The sequence below is a fragment of the Lagopus leucura genome, unplaced genomic scaffold (genome assembly GCF_019238085.1).
Source record: "Lagopus leucura isolate 7727_CA_CO unplaced genomic scaffold, USGS_WTPT01 Super-Scaffold_100029, whole genome shotgun sequence".
Lineage (NCBI taxonomy): Eukaryota > Metazoa > Chordata > Aves > Galliformes > Phasianidae > Lagopus > Lagopus leucura.
Window position 1 is genome coordinate 4,543,213 of NW_024962280.1, and position 16,624 is coordinate 4,559,836.

At 40.6% G+C, this 16,624-nt stretch overlaps 1 protein-coding gene across 1 annotated transcript in view; it reads left to right on the forward strand.

Moving 5' to 3' along the window:
• The window catches only part of FNDC3B (fibronectin type III domain containing 3B), a 147,546-nt gene that overhangs the window by 110,388 nt on the left and 20,534 nt on the right, over positions 1–16,624 (forward strand). The window contains exons 17-23 of the mRNA XM_042881193.1: positions 144–262; positions 1,090–1,195; positions 1,960–2,132; positions 3,678–3,791; positions 5,029–5,178; positions 8,430–8,710; positions 14,871–15,083. Of these exons, the coding sequence (XP_042737127.1) occupies positions 144–262; positions 1,090–1,195; positions 1,960–2,132; positions 3,678–3,791; positions 5,029–5,178; positions 8,430–8,710; positions 14,871–15,083 (1,156 nt within the window). The remainder of the gene's footprint in view (positions 1–143; positions 263–1,089; positions 1,196–1,959; positions 2,133–3,677; positions 3,792–5,028; positions 5,179–8,429; positions 8,711–14,870; positions 15,084–16,624) is intronic.

Below are 16,624 nucleotides of genomic sequence, written 5' to 3' on the forward strand. Positions count from 1 at the left end.
AGGAATAATATTCATAGTAGTATTGAAATTAATGACTCCAGGAAATAAATCACATGGAAAACCATCTTAAAAATGTTATTTTTGACATTAGTAAACTTGTTGCATTTGTGCTTTTCTGAACTTGGATTTACCTAATTTTCTAGCAAATCAATGGGAAGTGGCTTATAGTGGATCAGCTACAGAATATACCTGTACTCACTTGAAACCAGGCACTTTGTACAAACTCCGGGCATGCTGTATCAGCACTGGCGGACACAGTCAGGTAAGTAGCATTTAGCAGTCAGGGCTATTCATTTTCTGTCTTTTTTTTTTGAGATTTATCTGCTATATATGGTAAATGATCTCTGCTTTTCAAAGGTGGGTATTTTCCCCAGAATAGAATAAAGCTACAAGGACTGCAGTTAATTTTTTCTTGCAAGCTGCTAAATTTTGGAAGATTTCTATGTGAATCTGGTGAATTGTAGTCAAAATGCAATTTAGGGTGGTTTGCTTTCCTCCAACCTGTAGATATTTACATGTAGTCTAGAAAAAAGCCCAGTGTTTGTCTGGTCTGACCACTTGCTTGAGAAGTGCCACAGACTCATCTGTGTGAGCCCGTACTGACGAATGCTGGTGACTGTAGGGGTGATGAGCTTTCATGTGGAGGAGTTGTTCTTGGAAAATTTTAGGCTCCCTTTTCAGCCATTGATTGATGTCGTTCCCTTCTTTAGTTTAGAATATTTTAGTACTTACACTTTCATTTTTATTGCTTTGATTTTTTTTTTTTTTAATGATTGAGTACATTAGGACTTGATGCTATTTTAGTAACAAGGAAAAATGATGAGCCCCATCGAATCAGCCAGTATTCCAAGGCTGATTCCACAGGAACCAGTAACAATTCCTGTGCTGCAAATTTGAGTAGGCTAATGGAAGAACTCTGCTAGTTGCATTTGTAAGAAACATGCTTGATAGTATTTGCTGCCCTTTGTTCATATGAACTTTTAGAAATAGTTGTTCTATAAAGTAGTTTTTTATCACTTTCTACTCGTGGTTTGTTTTGCAGGTGCTAGAAGTACCACAGAGCTAACTTGAGCTCTTTTTCTCTTCCAGTGCTCAGAAAGTTTACCTGTCCGTACGCTAAGTGTTGCACCAGGTCACTGCCGGCCACCAAGAGTTTTGGGGAAGCCGAAGCACAAAGAAGTTCAGCTGCAATGGGGTGAGCCATAGGAGCATATCAATCAAATAGGTTGTTTTCATGGTGGAAAAGATCCCTGTAGCAAGCCAAACACAGATGTGGGAAACAAATTTAGTTTTGCACAAAGCTGTTATCTCAAGTGAAGCGCAAGGTTTAGATCATTGTGCAGAGATTTAAAATCTCATAAATGTTAGCAGTGTGACTAATGAAGTTTGAGAATGGAAGTTGCTTGTGTTTTTATGAGGTGTTAGTGAGGCTTTGCCAGAAATCCCATGTGTAAGTAGTAGTTTTGGAGTGTATATGACCCTCACTCCCTGTGTCCAACAACAGCCGAGCAGCCAAGATTAGGTCAGGCAGACCCCATACCACATGCCTCCTAAATTGTCTTTGACCCAGAGGGAATGTTTTCAGTCCTATTCTTTGTGCTGGGGCAAAAAACAGCTCTTCAGAAGAGGAACTACTTTGTTCTGCTTAAAAAGTCGCTGGGCACCTTCTGGAAGCAAATGCAGTTTCCAGGGTGAAAGGTCACGGCCTTGGCAGGAGCTGCTGATCTTCTACATGGCAGTCTGACCTAGTGAATGTTTAGGGTTACAAGTAATTAGTTTATGCTGATCGTTCCTGTGCTGGAGGTATTGCAGGTAAGGCATCTATCAAAGAAGGAAATTGTTGCTGATAATATGTATCCATATATTGTGTGTGTGTGATAGATCAGTGATACGTGAAATAAAAAAATCTTTCTGGCACGTGCCCTTATGTTATTAATGCATGACGTCTTTATGTTTTAGATGTCCCTGCATCAGAAAGTGGCTGTCCCATCTCAGAATACAGCGTAGAAATGACAGAACCAGAAGAAGTTGTTTCTGAAGTGTACCATGGTCCTGATCTGGAGTGCACAGTCAGCAACCTTCTCCCAGGAGCAACATATCGGTTCAGAGTGAGAGCTCTGAACGATGGTGGGGTATGTGCAGTGTGCTGGACCATAGCTTGGCTTTTTCTCACTGGTGGTAAATTGCCAGAGATGCAAATGACCATCCAGGACTGCGTGTTAGTGCTGATAGTCAAAGATGTGCAGTTCTGGACAGTAATTGCATTAGCACTGATGATCAGAAAGACAAAGGTGAGATGGGCAGGAGAAAATAAAGTGAGAAGTGCTTAAAAGAACTTTTGAAGTTGAGCTGTGGTTTTGAATCTAGCTCTTCTGAAACAGGATTTCAGATACTTACATGGCTTGGCTGGCCCCAGTCAGCTGGACCAAAACACGCAAAATCCCTGCTAACAGTCTTATCTTCTTACAAGAATATCTCTCTTTACTCTTATTCCACTGATCTTTTCTACTGTTTCAAATCTTAACTGTGTAAAAACGATGGATTTCACTTAGGTATTGATATAATCTGAGGAATACTTGTTTGTTTATGATTTCGTTGTAAGATTACATCTTCCTAAGGACATACCAACTGGCCTTTCTCTGTCCTGTAGTGTAAAGAAACAGCCAGAGTAAAGATGTGAGATTTCTTTGTAGTGTACATTTTGTAATTCAGACGAAGCAATGAATGTTAGCCTTCATTGCTAGCAGAGATACTGACAGGTGCCCATTGAGAGGTTGTCTGGAACAAAAATTTTAGTGTTGTTCAGCCTTCATAATGGTTCATTTTTCCATACTTAATATTTTGGAATGGAATACTAATAAGTATCAGTGTTTTTCCTCTAATTGCTAATACGTAATGTTCCTTTGTTCTGGAGAATGGTTTCTAATTAGCTTGGGGATGTACCGAACAAAATTTATTATCCCACTCACACAGCCCCAGTTCTGCTGTGCTTGTGCTGCTGGCTGAAGTCAGCTTTCCTGGCTGTTGAAATTTGTTTTTTCTTTTGCTGATTCTTTTACCAAAGGCTCAAATCTCTGACCATTTGGCTGAGCTGCCCACAGAGGCCCCTACAACCGCTGGGTGAGGTGGCACTTGGTGACATGCTGCTGCTATACACCCAGACTGCAGCTCCATCATATGCCATCCTCTTGCATTTAACATACAGCAAGCATTTTATATATAAGCTAGATTTCACCTCCACTGTGTTGTTGTGCTCCTCCTCACAGCCAGACAGAAAGCCAGGCTATGGTATAGGTATGGGAATACCTTGAAGTAAGGTAGAGGGAAACAAACTGCTTCTCAGCTTTCTATTGCTCAGCACCCAATCCTACTCTTTGGTAAATTGGAATTGGCTTTGGCTTTCACAGGCAGTCATCGTGGCACAGGAGGATGTCATGGAGCAGCCAAAGTGCAGTCTGCTGATACCTAAGCATTCCTCACATTGTAACATCTCAATAATTCACATGGTCTAATGCTACGCTCTGATATTTAGCACTGAGTGCTGAAAGCCTAGTTTGTCTTTCAGCTAGTTTATTGCATTGAGAAAATTCCTATGTGCTGTTGTTGAAAAGCCTTTGTTGAATGTGAGCTGTGAATATGTTTGTGTATTGATGTACACATACCTTGTTTCTCTCTAGTATGGGCCATACTCAGAAGCTACAGAGATCACCACGGCAGCAGGGCCGCCTGGCCAGTGCAGAGCACCTTCCCTGTCCTTCCTTTCCAACACACGTGTACTTGTAAGCTGGGAGGTAGGTCGTGTGTCCTTGTTGTTTAATTTCTGTTTTCCTTATCCAAACTAACGTTGTTTCTGCACTCTTGAAAAGTAGCTCAAGAGATTTTAACTGGTTCAGAAGAACTTTTGCAGTAAAATCATACGCAGAAACTCTTCTATTATCAAAAGCCATCTTTTCTTCTTTTTAAAGCATAAAGTTGATCTTGAGCCATTTGGACCAGCATTCAGACACAGAACATCCTACACTGTTGTCACATGGTAGCGTTGGTCTGTCTAAAGTGCGCTCTATAAACTTCTAGCATGTCAGAATGTCCTGAGGGGGAATTATGAAGGCAAATATTTTATTTTGGGTGAAGGTGAAGTCTCTGATACGAGATGAACCCAGCACAAATGCATACAATTTAGCTCTTTCTCGAAAATTATTTGTCTCTTCCCCAAATATTTACTTTTATTTTAGTCTGCATGCATTCCTTCTCCATACTTCACCATCTTAGACTTTAGATTCTTTAAGAAGTCTTAGCTGAAACACAGAAGTGTTGATTGGTGTCATTAAAAATATTATGTAATTAAGGCAGGCAGGAAAGATGACATAAGCAGTGTAATATGGAACAGTGAGGCTGTAATTCTGTCACAGATTGTCTTGGAACACCCAGCAGCTGTTCAGCCATGCAGCTTGCCTTGCCCTCCGCGAAAGGATACCTCTGGTGAGAAGGAAGTTACTGATGTTCATGAGTTTTTGTGTGGACATTAATGTACCCAGGTCCACCTTCCCTGTCCCATGCTTTGTGCATCAGCTTGATGGCTGACTTGCATCGAAAACCCCAGATGAGCTGCCATGATTGTTGAGGTCAATCTTGTCACAGTAACGTGAATAACTGCTTCAGGCTCGAAGGCCATCTCTTCCAGAGATATTTTGATTGACTAGATTGATGCTTTTTTGCATTCTCCACAGCTATGCATCTGCCAAGCCAGTGGAAAGACAATTCATTACTGGGTGTTGTGATGAAAAGTGAAGTAGCTGCATATGCTCTCATTTCTGTCTATTTCTTTCAGGTAAACGTTGTGCAGAACTAGACTGTCTCAGTAACCTACTAGGGGAACACTAATTCAGGGCACTTCAAGTTGCAACAGCAGTAGTGCCATTAATTTCAAAATAAGAGGGTTTTGTCAGGTTGTTTCTTTCTTACCCAGTGAAACACAAAGATGTGCAGTGCTCATTTCTAAATCAAATGATATGAATATTTGTGTTGCAGAGTCCTGAATGTTCTGGTGCTGACATCTCTGAATACAGATTAGAGTGGGGAGAAGATGAGGAATCTCTACAACTTGCATATAATGGCACAGATACCTGTTTTGAAATCAGTGAGCTGTCAGCAGCAGCGCAGTACTGCTGTAGGCTACAGGTATGGAAGCTGCATGTTTTTACATGCACTGCTACTTAAGATGTAGTCATGGTTACCTTCAGCTGCATTTTGGTTTTTTTCCTACATAGACTCTATGAAGTTCTATGTTTTGAAAGTTAGGTGCAGGCTTCATGTATTTTAAATAAAGCAGGCTGCTCTAACAAGGTTTTGATTCAATGCTATTCAAGTGACAGACCAGTTATTCCAGCAAGAGAGTTGGAGTAACTTGTGGCTTGCATGTCTAATATTCTTAATTTCTAGTGAATGATACTTTTAATGACTACCTTGAGCTGTGATGGTAAAATAAAATGAGAACGTTTTAAAAAACAGATATTTGGTAATATGTAAACATTTACCTCCCAAGTGGATGTTGCAGATTCCCTAGCTTAAACAATAAACTCCAACATCTGTTTCATTTATCAAATAAAGCAGCTGAGTGGATTCTCATGCACTTAGATGGTTGTAGCTGCCAAAAGGTGAGTCCTCATCTGTACCATTTTCTCTTATATCTGTGAGGTTATGTCTACTCTGTTCTCCCTTATGTCCACTGAAAAATGCAAAGCAAAGTTAAGTGAAAGTGAAGTAAAAATAATTTTGCATGAGATTCCAAAAGATCTATTTGTACATCAAGATAGAGTGAGTGTCAGAAGTAAATCCAACCGAAGGTTCATATCCCCACCAAGCTGGCAGGAGGTGGACCACCCAGGGCATTTCCTTTGATCAGGGACAGCACACTTCTGTCAAGTGTTTCCTTCTCAGCTTTTTTTTTTCCAGCAGGACATAGACTTTCTTTTACTAAGTTTCTTTTGAGCAGTTGGTCAACAGCCAAAGAGCAAGGGCCCCACACCTCTAAGTATGCTCAGCTGTGCTTAGTAACTTTGTTGTAAGTGGAAGTGCCCTATACCTTGCTCTGGCAGTGCTGGAAAAAGTTGTTGAATGAACATCAATGGGTGGCTTGAAAGTCTGAGCCCAAAGGTGCATCTGTTTGCTCAAGAAGGAAGGTATTCAGAACCCAGTGAGCAGGGAGGTGACCATGAGAGCACTTCTGTGGTGAATGCTGGGGAACTCAGAGATTCTGATGTTAAAAATGGAAACAGACAGCTGTATGGGGTTGATTTCAAGCAAACATTACTTTTTCATTTTGTGCCACAGAAATGTTGCACACGTCCACCTCGGTTTTGACAAGGCCAGTGTAATTTCTTCCACAGATGAAGTGAAATGAAATGCCCAACAGCACTAAGAGATTTTATTGAAATCTATCGGTGACCCACGCATTGCTTCCTAGAGGGCTTCATCCTGTAGTCAGTCTGTGTTATATGGAGATGCATGTCTCAGAAACCATGATATAAGATAAGCTGCAACATTTAAGCAATTACATGAAAATTAATGAAGTATGTGTTGCAGACAAAGGAGAGTTGAATTGTATCAGAAATTTCTTTTTTTTTTAATGGTGAGAATAATGGTTCTTTTTCGTGTCTCTTAGCAGCTCTAGCAAAAAATATTTCTGTCACTTTATAAAAATAAAGATTTCCCAAACTACTTTTATTCAGTCTTCTAATAAACATGCAATGCTGCTATCTCAATCTACAGTAACCTGATAAAAAGAGAGAATTGAGGAATCAGGCTTATGTATCTTGAAGGTAGACAATTTGTCTTTACTGTTGCTCAACTTTTTTTTTCTTTAATGAATATTCCTGAAAACAATCGTGGCATCTGCAAAGGGAAATATTATGTCATTTAGGTGGGGGGAAGCATCTAGGAACAAAGAAGAATGAAATTCCCATCAGTTATGATGATGAGGTTGTCTAATAAAGCAGTTAAAAGCACCACTAAAAATAAATTGCTTGGAGCAAGATACAGATTGCCAAACGCTGGTTTAGAGGCAGACCACAAAACAAGGCTCAGTTTTAACGGTTCTAGGAGCGCTTTGCTCAGTTGAAGATGTCCCTGGAGCGGGATTTGTTTTGAAGGGCTTTTTAAGGGCTGACAAATCTAACTTTATTATCTGTTTCTTCAGTTGAATAAAACGCCTCCTGGAAAAACAGAGCATGGCTTTGTATTTGTACTATGCATAGTAGAAAAAAAATAGTCACTGTAGCCTAGCATAGGCAAGGAACCAAGCAAGTGTTTGATGCATCCTTTCCTTGCCATCATGCTCCTACTGGCAAGATTGCAAGCACAGGCTTTCCAGGTTAATTGTCATCTGTTTGGAGGGTCGGCTCACTTCCCCCAGTGCTATGGGAGTATGGGTGGTGGGCAATGCTTTGAAACAGCAAAAGCTGTTTCTGAAGGGCTGCACCTTCTGCAGCTGGACAAAGGCACATGTAACCCGCCACTCAGCCTTGGGCCTGGTTTGAGTAACAAGTTGCAGTAGGTATGTCCCAACGTCCCCTCCAGCCTGAATGGCTCTGTGATTCTTTGCACAGGAGTGAGAAGGTAACAGTGCAGCATACACAGCACATAGCACTGACTGAGAGTCAACCGTTTGTAAGGCAGGCCTGTGCAATTGTGTGATGTCGAGCTTGCAAAGGCATCAGCCTCTAATCAACGGGCAGAAAGGGGCCAGAGTTTGAACCTTACTTTCTGCTGGGGTCCTAGATCTGTGAATCAGGATGAGGAGTTTGGGAATTGTTTGGTCTCCTCTCTGGTGGAAAATATTGAGCTATCTACTTTGGTGGTTGGTAGCTAGTGACCTGTGACTCCTGGGGAAATCTGAGTCATAGGCTTAGTGCCATGCTGAGCTTGTATATTCTTATAACAGAAACTTTTAGCATCCAATTAACTGTTCACTGTCTGAGCTAGGAACCTGTGTAACTCACAGCAAGTCAAATGTCCCTTACATTGGCACATCATGTTCCACACTGCAGAAACTGAGGTTTTTATGCAGACCAATTTGGTAATTTCAGGTAAGCAGTTTGCTGGGCACTGTGATGTCACCTGTCACTGGCAGCACGCTGACTTTGACATTACCTCTTAGCAAACCAAATTTGCTGCAGATGAAAAGGTTACCATGAAGTTTGATTAAATGTATTCTCCAGTTTTCCTGAGTGGCACTCCTGAGTAAATAAGGAAGATATTAATTACCCTAATCCAGGTAGAGGGTATGAATCATCCTTTGGAGAATGAGCCAGTGATGCATCCTCTGTGAGGAATCCATGGAGCTGTTCCAGGCTGCACAGTTTGTGATTTAAGAACTTGATAGGCGTGTGAAAGAGAACGTTTATTCTATACAGTGTCATTGTTCCACACAGGCTGTTAACCAGGCAGGAGCTGGACCCTACAGTGAACTGGTAACCTGCAGGATCCCTGCATCTGTACCTGATGCAGTCTCCACCCTCTTTGTGCTGGAGGATGAGCACGTGGATGCCTGTCAGCTCTCACCTTCTGTGTGCCTTGCATTGAACTGGGAGGAGCCATGCAATAACGGAGCTGAGATTACTTCGTACAACATTGACCTTGGTGACATCAGCATTCCTGTAGGAAATGTTACAAGTTATGTTATTCATGATCTGCTTCCAGAAACCTCATACCGGTGAGTACAGTTTTTTGTGGTATTTATTCAGGATGAGATTACGTGGGAAATGTTTATGGCATGTAGAGGGAGTAGAAAAAAGCCAAATGAGCCTAGAAATCTGCAGTAGCTGCTTTATGGAACAAATTGCAGTAGTTCAGGTTCAAATACTGCATTTCCCCACCTTCCTCTTTCTTCTTTCTCTTCTCCTGTTATCTCTGACCTCTCCTTTTGAAGTTGCTTTTGCATTAAGGACACCAGTAGGCAAAATAATTCCAAAAATTATAGAGAACTAAAATTAAAGTGCAACTTCTGTCTTTTTTTTTTTTAAACTTTCCAAATTCTTATCAGTACTGTTACAAGAGCTTATTATTAAATATATTGATCTCTGTGAAGGGGTTTGCACACAGGTAACTTTTGTTTATGTAACTCTAGCTATTTTTCTTACTGGAAAATGGAAACTAATTAAAAGATAATCTGAGTTTAAAGCAATTTATTGACAACAGTTCAGATTCTAAATTTCTAAGTGACATTGCAAAAATGACACTATCAGCTTAATGCTTAAGCTTGTATGTTTTTTTTTCCCCAATGTGAACTAAGATTAAAAACTCAAAAAGGGTTCTGAAAGTGAAAGGCACTGCAACAGAAGATGTGATGAGAGGAATTCTGGCTTAAGTACTGTTCTAGTAAAGCCTGAAATCTGATTGCACAGCGGTAGAATTAGATACGGCACAGAATTACTGTAACATTTATTTGTTCTTTGTATGCAGCATCACAGTCTTACAGATCCTGTAGAGTTCATATGAAAATTTGTACTCCCAAATTTTCCCATGTTTTCAGAAAGAGACCTTCTTGTGGCAAATACGCAAATATTCATACTAGAAGTTACTTAACAAAGAAGCATACTTCCACTACTTGTAGTGCCCAGTGCAGTGTGTCCTGATCTTTGCCTACAATATCTGGGTTTTAAAAACATGTTGTAAAACAATGAAAAAGTAGATTTATTTTTAAAAAAGAGTTCCTCTGGCAGTCTGAATCATACAAATCCAGGAAGTACACCTGCATCGTTGTTGTCTGCAGTTCTTCAGAGGTTTGTAGCTGTGATCCTTTCTGACAAAAGCAGAAAAGAAGTGTTTCCTCATCTTCAGCTGTGCTTATTGCAGCATGAAGCCTCCTGATCCTTCCTCGTGTTGACCCCTCTTCTGTGCCAGCAAAGTGTTGTTGCATCATTCCTGACTGGGAAAACTGGTCTTAGTGAAAACTGTCCCTATTTTTGACCTTGTAAGTTGGGTAGAGAAAAAAAAGTGTAAAAGAGGAGATGCTTCTTCTAGCCTGTACACTGGCCTAGGCAAGCTACAGGTGTTTGTGAAAATATAGCACATGGGCAAAGCTGCGGAGCAGTTTGAACTAGTTCAGGTTGCTGTCATCATGCTTCTGGCCTCCCTCCACCTCCACGTTCTCCCCCTTTTCTTTCTCTCTACACTGGTGCTCATGGGTCTTATTCCAAGACAAACCAGAGAACTCAACTTTGAAGACCAATTGAAGACATCATGCAGGTAGTAAAAGAGCTGAACAGTTTCTTTATTGACCGGATACCCAGCTGTGCAGCATCTTTAGGCATCGTCTTTGGTAGTACATCTTGTACTACTTGGTTTCTCCTCGTATGTTCGGTCAAAACAGCTCTGAGCATTCATCACAGAGGCCTTTGTCCTTCAGTCCCTTCTTTAGATGGTTTCTAGTTGTCTGTAGCTTTGTTTTGGATACCAGCCTTGTCTCCAAAGCCTGGAAACAGAGGTACAGAATGAAGTGATGGACGGGACGTTACTCTGCTTTCTAATCAGGATGCAGTCCCCGAAGCTCTTAGTCGTGCTGCTGTAAAAATACTGTTGTGCTGAGATCATACTAGATTGTTTTATTTTTTGCATTCTTGTTTCTTTAATTTGTGAAAAACACTATATTAAATTACTTATTTGTAGTCGGGGAGTCTGGCTGTCTCTGATCCAAATGAAAATGCTGAAGCGTGAGCATTAAGTCTGCAACTATTCTAAATATTGTTGTAAGACTGAGTTCTTACAAAGAAAGAAAATGTTGTGTGAAAAGTACAAGCCAGTGAGTGACTAATAAGAAGTAATACTATATGAAAGCTTTATTTTAAAAATAAAACAAGAGAAAGATTGTCTCAGTCCTTACATCTCATGTCTGCCAGAGAAGACAAGGGACAAATCCAGTTACACGTTATGCAGCACAATCTATAGCACAAAAAGACTGCTGTGGTAACTGGGAAATGTATGTCAAAGTATTTTTGCTATTGATTGACACTATGTATTTTCTTCCAATGTGTTTATCAGGCTGTTCTCTGAAAGATGTTGGGATGGGGATTTCAGCCCTCCCTGCTTTAATCAAGGGCTGTTCAGGACTTCACTGATGTCATCCTCTTCATTTCTTCACCAATAGTTTCTCTTTTCATGTCAGTTTTGTTTAACTTAACTCTTTTCTCTCTCAAGTATTTATTCCCTGCTGCGTCTAAAAGCAGTGAATGTGTTTTCTTCCAGGCTTTGTTTTTGTTAGACTAAACAAGCTCAACGCTACTGATTTTGAGACTGTGAAATCTCTTGACAAAGTTTCAGCAGAACCTGAAGGTAGCCAAGGGCTTATTTGCTTGATTGCATTGGAATTCCACTGTAAACGTTTTGTTTACAGGAACCCTGAACTTGAAATGTGAATGTTGGGTATTTTGAATCCACCAAAGCAAAAATCAGAAAGGAGCATGGTTTTGAATAGCACTGCGATTCAGGCTGTAGGCCCTCACGTGTCTGCCCCAGTGGGCTGGTTGGCTTGGGTCTGGTGTTGCATCCATCTGATGGGACGGCCACCCGTGTGCGACTCAAATACATGCAGAGGAAGCTCAGGGCTCTTTGCAGAGGTCATTTGGAGCTGACAAGTTTGATGGTTTCTCTGTCTTGGCAGCAAATCTTGCCGGCACAACACAAGAAGGATTTGCATCCTAGAATATATTCAAAGCATGAGGAACTGGGGCATGCCTCTGCCATGCAGCCAGTGGATAGGCTGGGCTGGTTTCACGAGGACTCATCCAGTGTCAGGCACCAGCACTGCTTTTGCAATAAGCAGATGCCTCCAAAAACACTCTATAAATGTCACTGCTGTAAGCCAGTTGCAGGAACGTATCTTGAGTTCTGCAGTCTTTCCATGTTATTAACGTAGCCTTGGAGCTCTGGAAGCTGTGATTACAGCATAACAAAGGTAGGGCTGGTTTTCTGTGAACTGATCTAACTAGAAGTGAATAAATAAATACTCCACAATAAATAAGTATTTGACAGTAATAGAAATGTCAATTTTCTGTTACACTCTGTTCCCAGGCTTTGCTCTACACTTTCTGTAGTTAATTGTGCAGCACTGTTAGGACACTTCACTGCAAAATTTTTTTTTTTAAGAATTCTTCTTTTGCTCTGAAGTTACATAGTTTATGGAGGCAGATAAGCCCCATTACATTTAAATAGCAGCACATATTTCTAATTTCATTTAGGAATACAAATTCCAGACATTTTTAATTTCTGAACTGTATCAAGGGAAAGATCTTCCAGCATGCAAAGAGAAGAATGCACATGGATGCTCAAGTTAGCAATGCCCCAGTGAGTTGTAAAACAAAATCTGTGCTTTGAAGTTTAAAGGTAAGTCTTGCTCCATTTCCAGAAGAGTGCAGTGTGAGGGACCTGTGGGGCTGGCTGGTCAGATTGCTGTCCTTTACATTCAGGCTGATGGCAGGAGGAGACTGAGCTGCTTCTCCTCTCTTTTGTGTAGTCTGTGGTGTTCTAAATCTGCAGGTTTTCACACACGCATGTATTGCAGCTGGTGGCATTCTGCTTGTGGGAACTGGTGAATGAAACTCTTCACATGTCAGACTCTGTAAGATTAATTCAGAAATGATTTTTGAGTTTGCTGGAATACATTACAAAGGATTTTCTGACCAAGCTGAAAATAACCTCATCTCTAGTGTGTTTATTTTCCTCGGTCGAGGAGGCTATAATGGTCTGTTAAAGGTCTTTTAATGGTTTCTAAATTTACTTAGTTTGATGTATTTATTTTTAACTGTTTAGAAGATGCAGTGGGGAAATATGGGAATGAATATATAGGGTTGAGGCCTGCAGAGTGACAATTGACAGAGAATTTTTATGGTGGCATAATCAGAAGAAACGGGCTGACCACATCCAGCCCTGGTAGAAGGAAATAAATCAGTTACTGCCTTCCCTTTATCATCATTCATTGGATGCCTTACTTTATTTGATTTTATTGTCATTGGTCTCACTGCGCTCCTGGGTCAGAAGGGTGGATGGGTGAGTGCCTTGAGTGCCCGTTTGTGTGCATCAGATGGTGGGACCAGGGCCACCAGGAGCTCCATGCAGCCCATGAAAGCAACCGCAAGTGAGAGAAGAGGCACATTTTAACCCTGTGCAAATACCTGGCAGAGGGTGGATCAGCAGATGGAGCCGTATGTTTGTGCACACGTCATAAATGCACATTGCCAGCCCGTGTCTAAGAAGTGTGGTGTGAAATCTGAGAGCTTCATTTCAGTCACTCCTTGTTTTCAGGTGTGATAACTGCTCTTGGGAGGAGTTAGTTGAGGTGGTGGTGGGTAATACAAAATAAAACAGAAGGTGTTGGTGTAAGCAGTCTGTTTTGTCATGTTGCTGTTACTGTTTTTGTGCATGTGCTAACAGGTGTCTTGCCTGAATCCAGTGAAAATTCAGGCAATTTTCACTCTTTTTTTACTGGAAAGACTATTAACATAATGGCTTCTTGATCTGAAACAAGCCAGTAACATCATATGAAATAAATTCAACGTATGTTAACTGCTCTTCTGAAGATAAGAGAGAAGTCTTTGTTCTTTTTCCTGCAAATACTTGCATGCAGCACTTGAAGAGGAGGCTCCCAATAGACCCCTCTTCATGCTGTTTTCTTCCTGGAGGAGGAAGTCACCTCTGTGTAGCATCATACAGTGGTCAGGACCTATTTTCTGAAACTAAAGGGAGGATGAAAAGGAAAATGCAGCTCAACACTTTCCACGCTTAGGCAGCCAAGGGACTGTTTGCCCTGGTAAATGGCTTATGGGTTTTGTTTTTTTCAGTTGGGAATCCTGTTCTCTGGAGGATTCTTTTCACTTCTTTAATGCTACATAACCTTTTTCTAATGGTAGAGCTAGAAACTTGCTTTTCAAAGCAAAGTAATTTCTCATACATTATATATGCAAACTTAATCACTTTATATGCTTTGATGAAAGTAAATAGCTATGCCAACCAAAGATATTTCTATTTATCTTCTGTTTTCTCTGAAGCAGCCTGTGTAATGGCTTACCAGATTCTGCTCTTCTCCCTTCTCCCCTTTCCACCTTCCCAGGGAGTTCCTGGCTTCTTGGTGGCTGACACTTTTGAGAAGAAGCGATGCATATTTCAGAGTCTTTTCCCATGAGAAAATACAGGGTTGCAGGACATAGAGTTTCCAAAGTCAATGGCATCTGTCCAGTGATCTAAAGTTGATGTACCATCTAAAACTGTAGTTTGCCTAGCCTCTTTTCTCTGATTCTCTCTATGATTTAGCAGCCTTTTCTCAGGCTCATCTGTGCCAATATTTCTACTTAGACAGAATCTCACGTCTAATAAACCGTCAAAGCTCTTTCCAAATACATATTTCACATTTTTGTTTTGATGTTGCTGTTGACATTACTGTAGTAGAATACCACCACTCTTCACTCATTCCTGTAACAGATTCTTCACTGTGCAAATTATTAAACTGAAGTGCAAACAGACAAGTGAGTGACAAAGCAGTACAAGCTAAGACACCTACAGCAGTCTACAACCCACAGAAGGGTTGTGATTCAAACCTTCCAGGGTTAGCTCTTCCAAGTAGACTTTAATGTGCACCAACAGCATGCAAAAAAAAAACACCAAGCATTCTTAGGTTGCCAAATGTGTTTACCAATATGGAGAGAGGTTGCATGGCAGTTATGCCCATGCTGTCTGCCATCAGCTTCTGAGTTTGCTTAGGTAGATCCTTCTGCCTCAGTCTTACTGCATTTCTTCATATCTTCACTGCTGCACTTGAGATTTTTGTACACCAAGAACCTTGTAAAAACATTTTATTTAACAATCACCTTTCTTCATTTTAGGATTAGGATCCAGGCTGTCAATGAAATTGGAGCTGGACCATTTAGCCACTTTATTAAAGCAAAAACCAGGCCGTTACCACCCTTACCTCCTAGGCTGGAGTGTGCTGCAGCAGGTCCTCAGAGCCTGAAGCTGAAATGGGGGGACAGCAGTTCCAAGCTTCATGCTACCGATGACATGGTCTACATCTTACAGATTGAAGACAGAAATAAAAGGTAAGAGATCTGATTCATCTCGTTGTCTTAATGAAAAATGAATTCTGGCTCATGATAAAGCAGCTTTGAATCGCAGAAAGAGAAATGTTTTCCCAGTTACTTGATGCTATAAATGTATACAAAAAGTTGTTTCAGTAGGGATTCATAACAAAGCTGCCAGTTACTGTAGAACAACTGCAGTCGTTGCTGCAGTGTGATATTTTGGCAAACTACTGGCTCCTCTGCCAGCAAAAATTATTACCTACTTTTATAATCACACTGATTTTCCCTTTGAAATATGAAAGCAAAGGTAATGCATGCAGTGTGTGTATTAGTAAAAGAACTGATCACAGAGTCAGAGGTCTAGGAAAAGCAAAAACAGAACTGGAAAAGATTTTTTGAGCAGAGCATGATGGTTGGGATTTTAGATCTATCATATTTTGGATCTTTTGGAAAAAGTGAACTTGGCATCAGTCTGGTAGCAACACAGTAATGACAAAATAAGAATACTTGAGGAGCTTATCTACTGTGTTTCACTTCCCTCAAGTTTTCCTCAAAGCCATAAGAGCTTTCAGTATGCAAGAAACACACAAGTAGACATTGAATAGTTCAGGAAGAAGCTTTTCACAAACAACTTTGTTTTGGAAGGTTTGACAAAATAGCTCCAAAGATCTCTTCAATGAATAAATATCACAAATAGTTCATAATTTACTGAAAAACACTCACAGTGACTTTAATTAGGTAAAATAACCGGTGTATGAAGTAGCAAATCCATAGGGACATTCAGTACAGATCATAATTTGGTGTAAATTAGTATGATTCTTTTAATTTAAATAGAGCTGTGTGAGTTTGTGCCAGCTGAAGATCTGTCCCAGCAGCTCTAATTCTAAGTAATAAAACCTCCATGAATAATGCCTGAATACCTCCCATTGTTTCAACTGTACTGATACAGAGTTGGTACACACTCCCCTGTGTTAATACTGAGAGGTGTCCAATGAATATAAATACCTATTTGAAAGTTTGACTGATTAAACTGTTTCTCTGGAGTGCAGTGATGCTTGTCAGGAGCCCATCACCTGCAGCAGCACGTGAGCAAGCCAGCTGTAAAGAAACACCCAGCAGGCTGCTTTTGTTTGATTTCATGTAGCAGTGCAGGTAGGATGGTGAACTGCAGATTGTTCCAAACCTGTTTCTGCGTTGGAGAAATAAGTTTCCTTGTAAGATTAAAATAAGTTATATTACCTAGCTGCAGAGAAACAAAGCTGTTTCTAGAATCACTTTTTGGTTTTGCACAAGCTTCCTTCTGCAAATGGTCTCCTAGGAACTATTAATAAGGAGGATTTGCTGCTCCTTGCACTTGTTACTCTGCTATGTCTTCCAAGCTTTAAATTTGAGTGGGCTCCCAAAAACGCAAAGCAACCACTCATCTACACTGACTGTTTCCTCATACAATTGTGAAAAACACTGGAAGACAGTCCTTGGAGTGGGGGCATCTTTAATTATGCAGTGCTTTAACAGAATAGTGCAGGTGAAGTGCGGATGTCAAATGGAATAGAAGGATG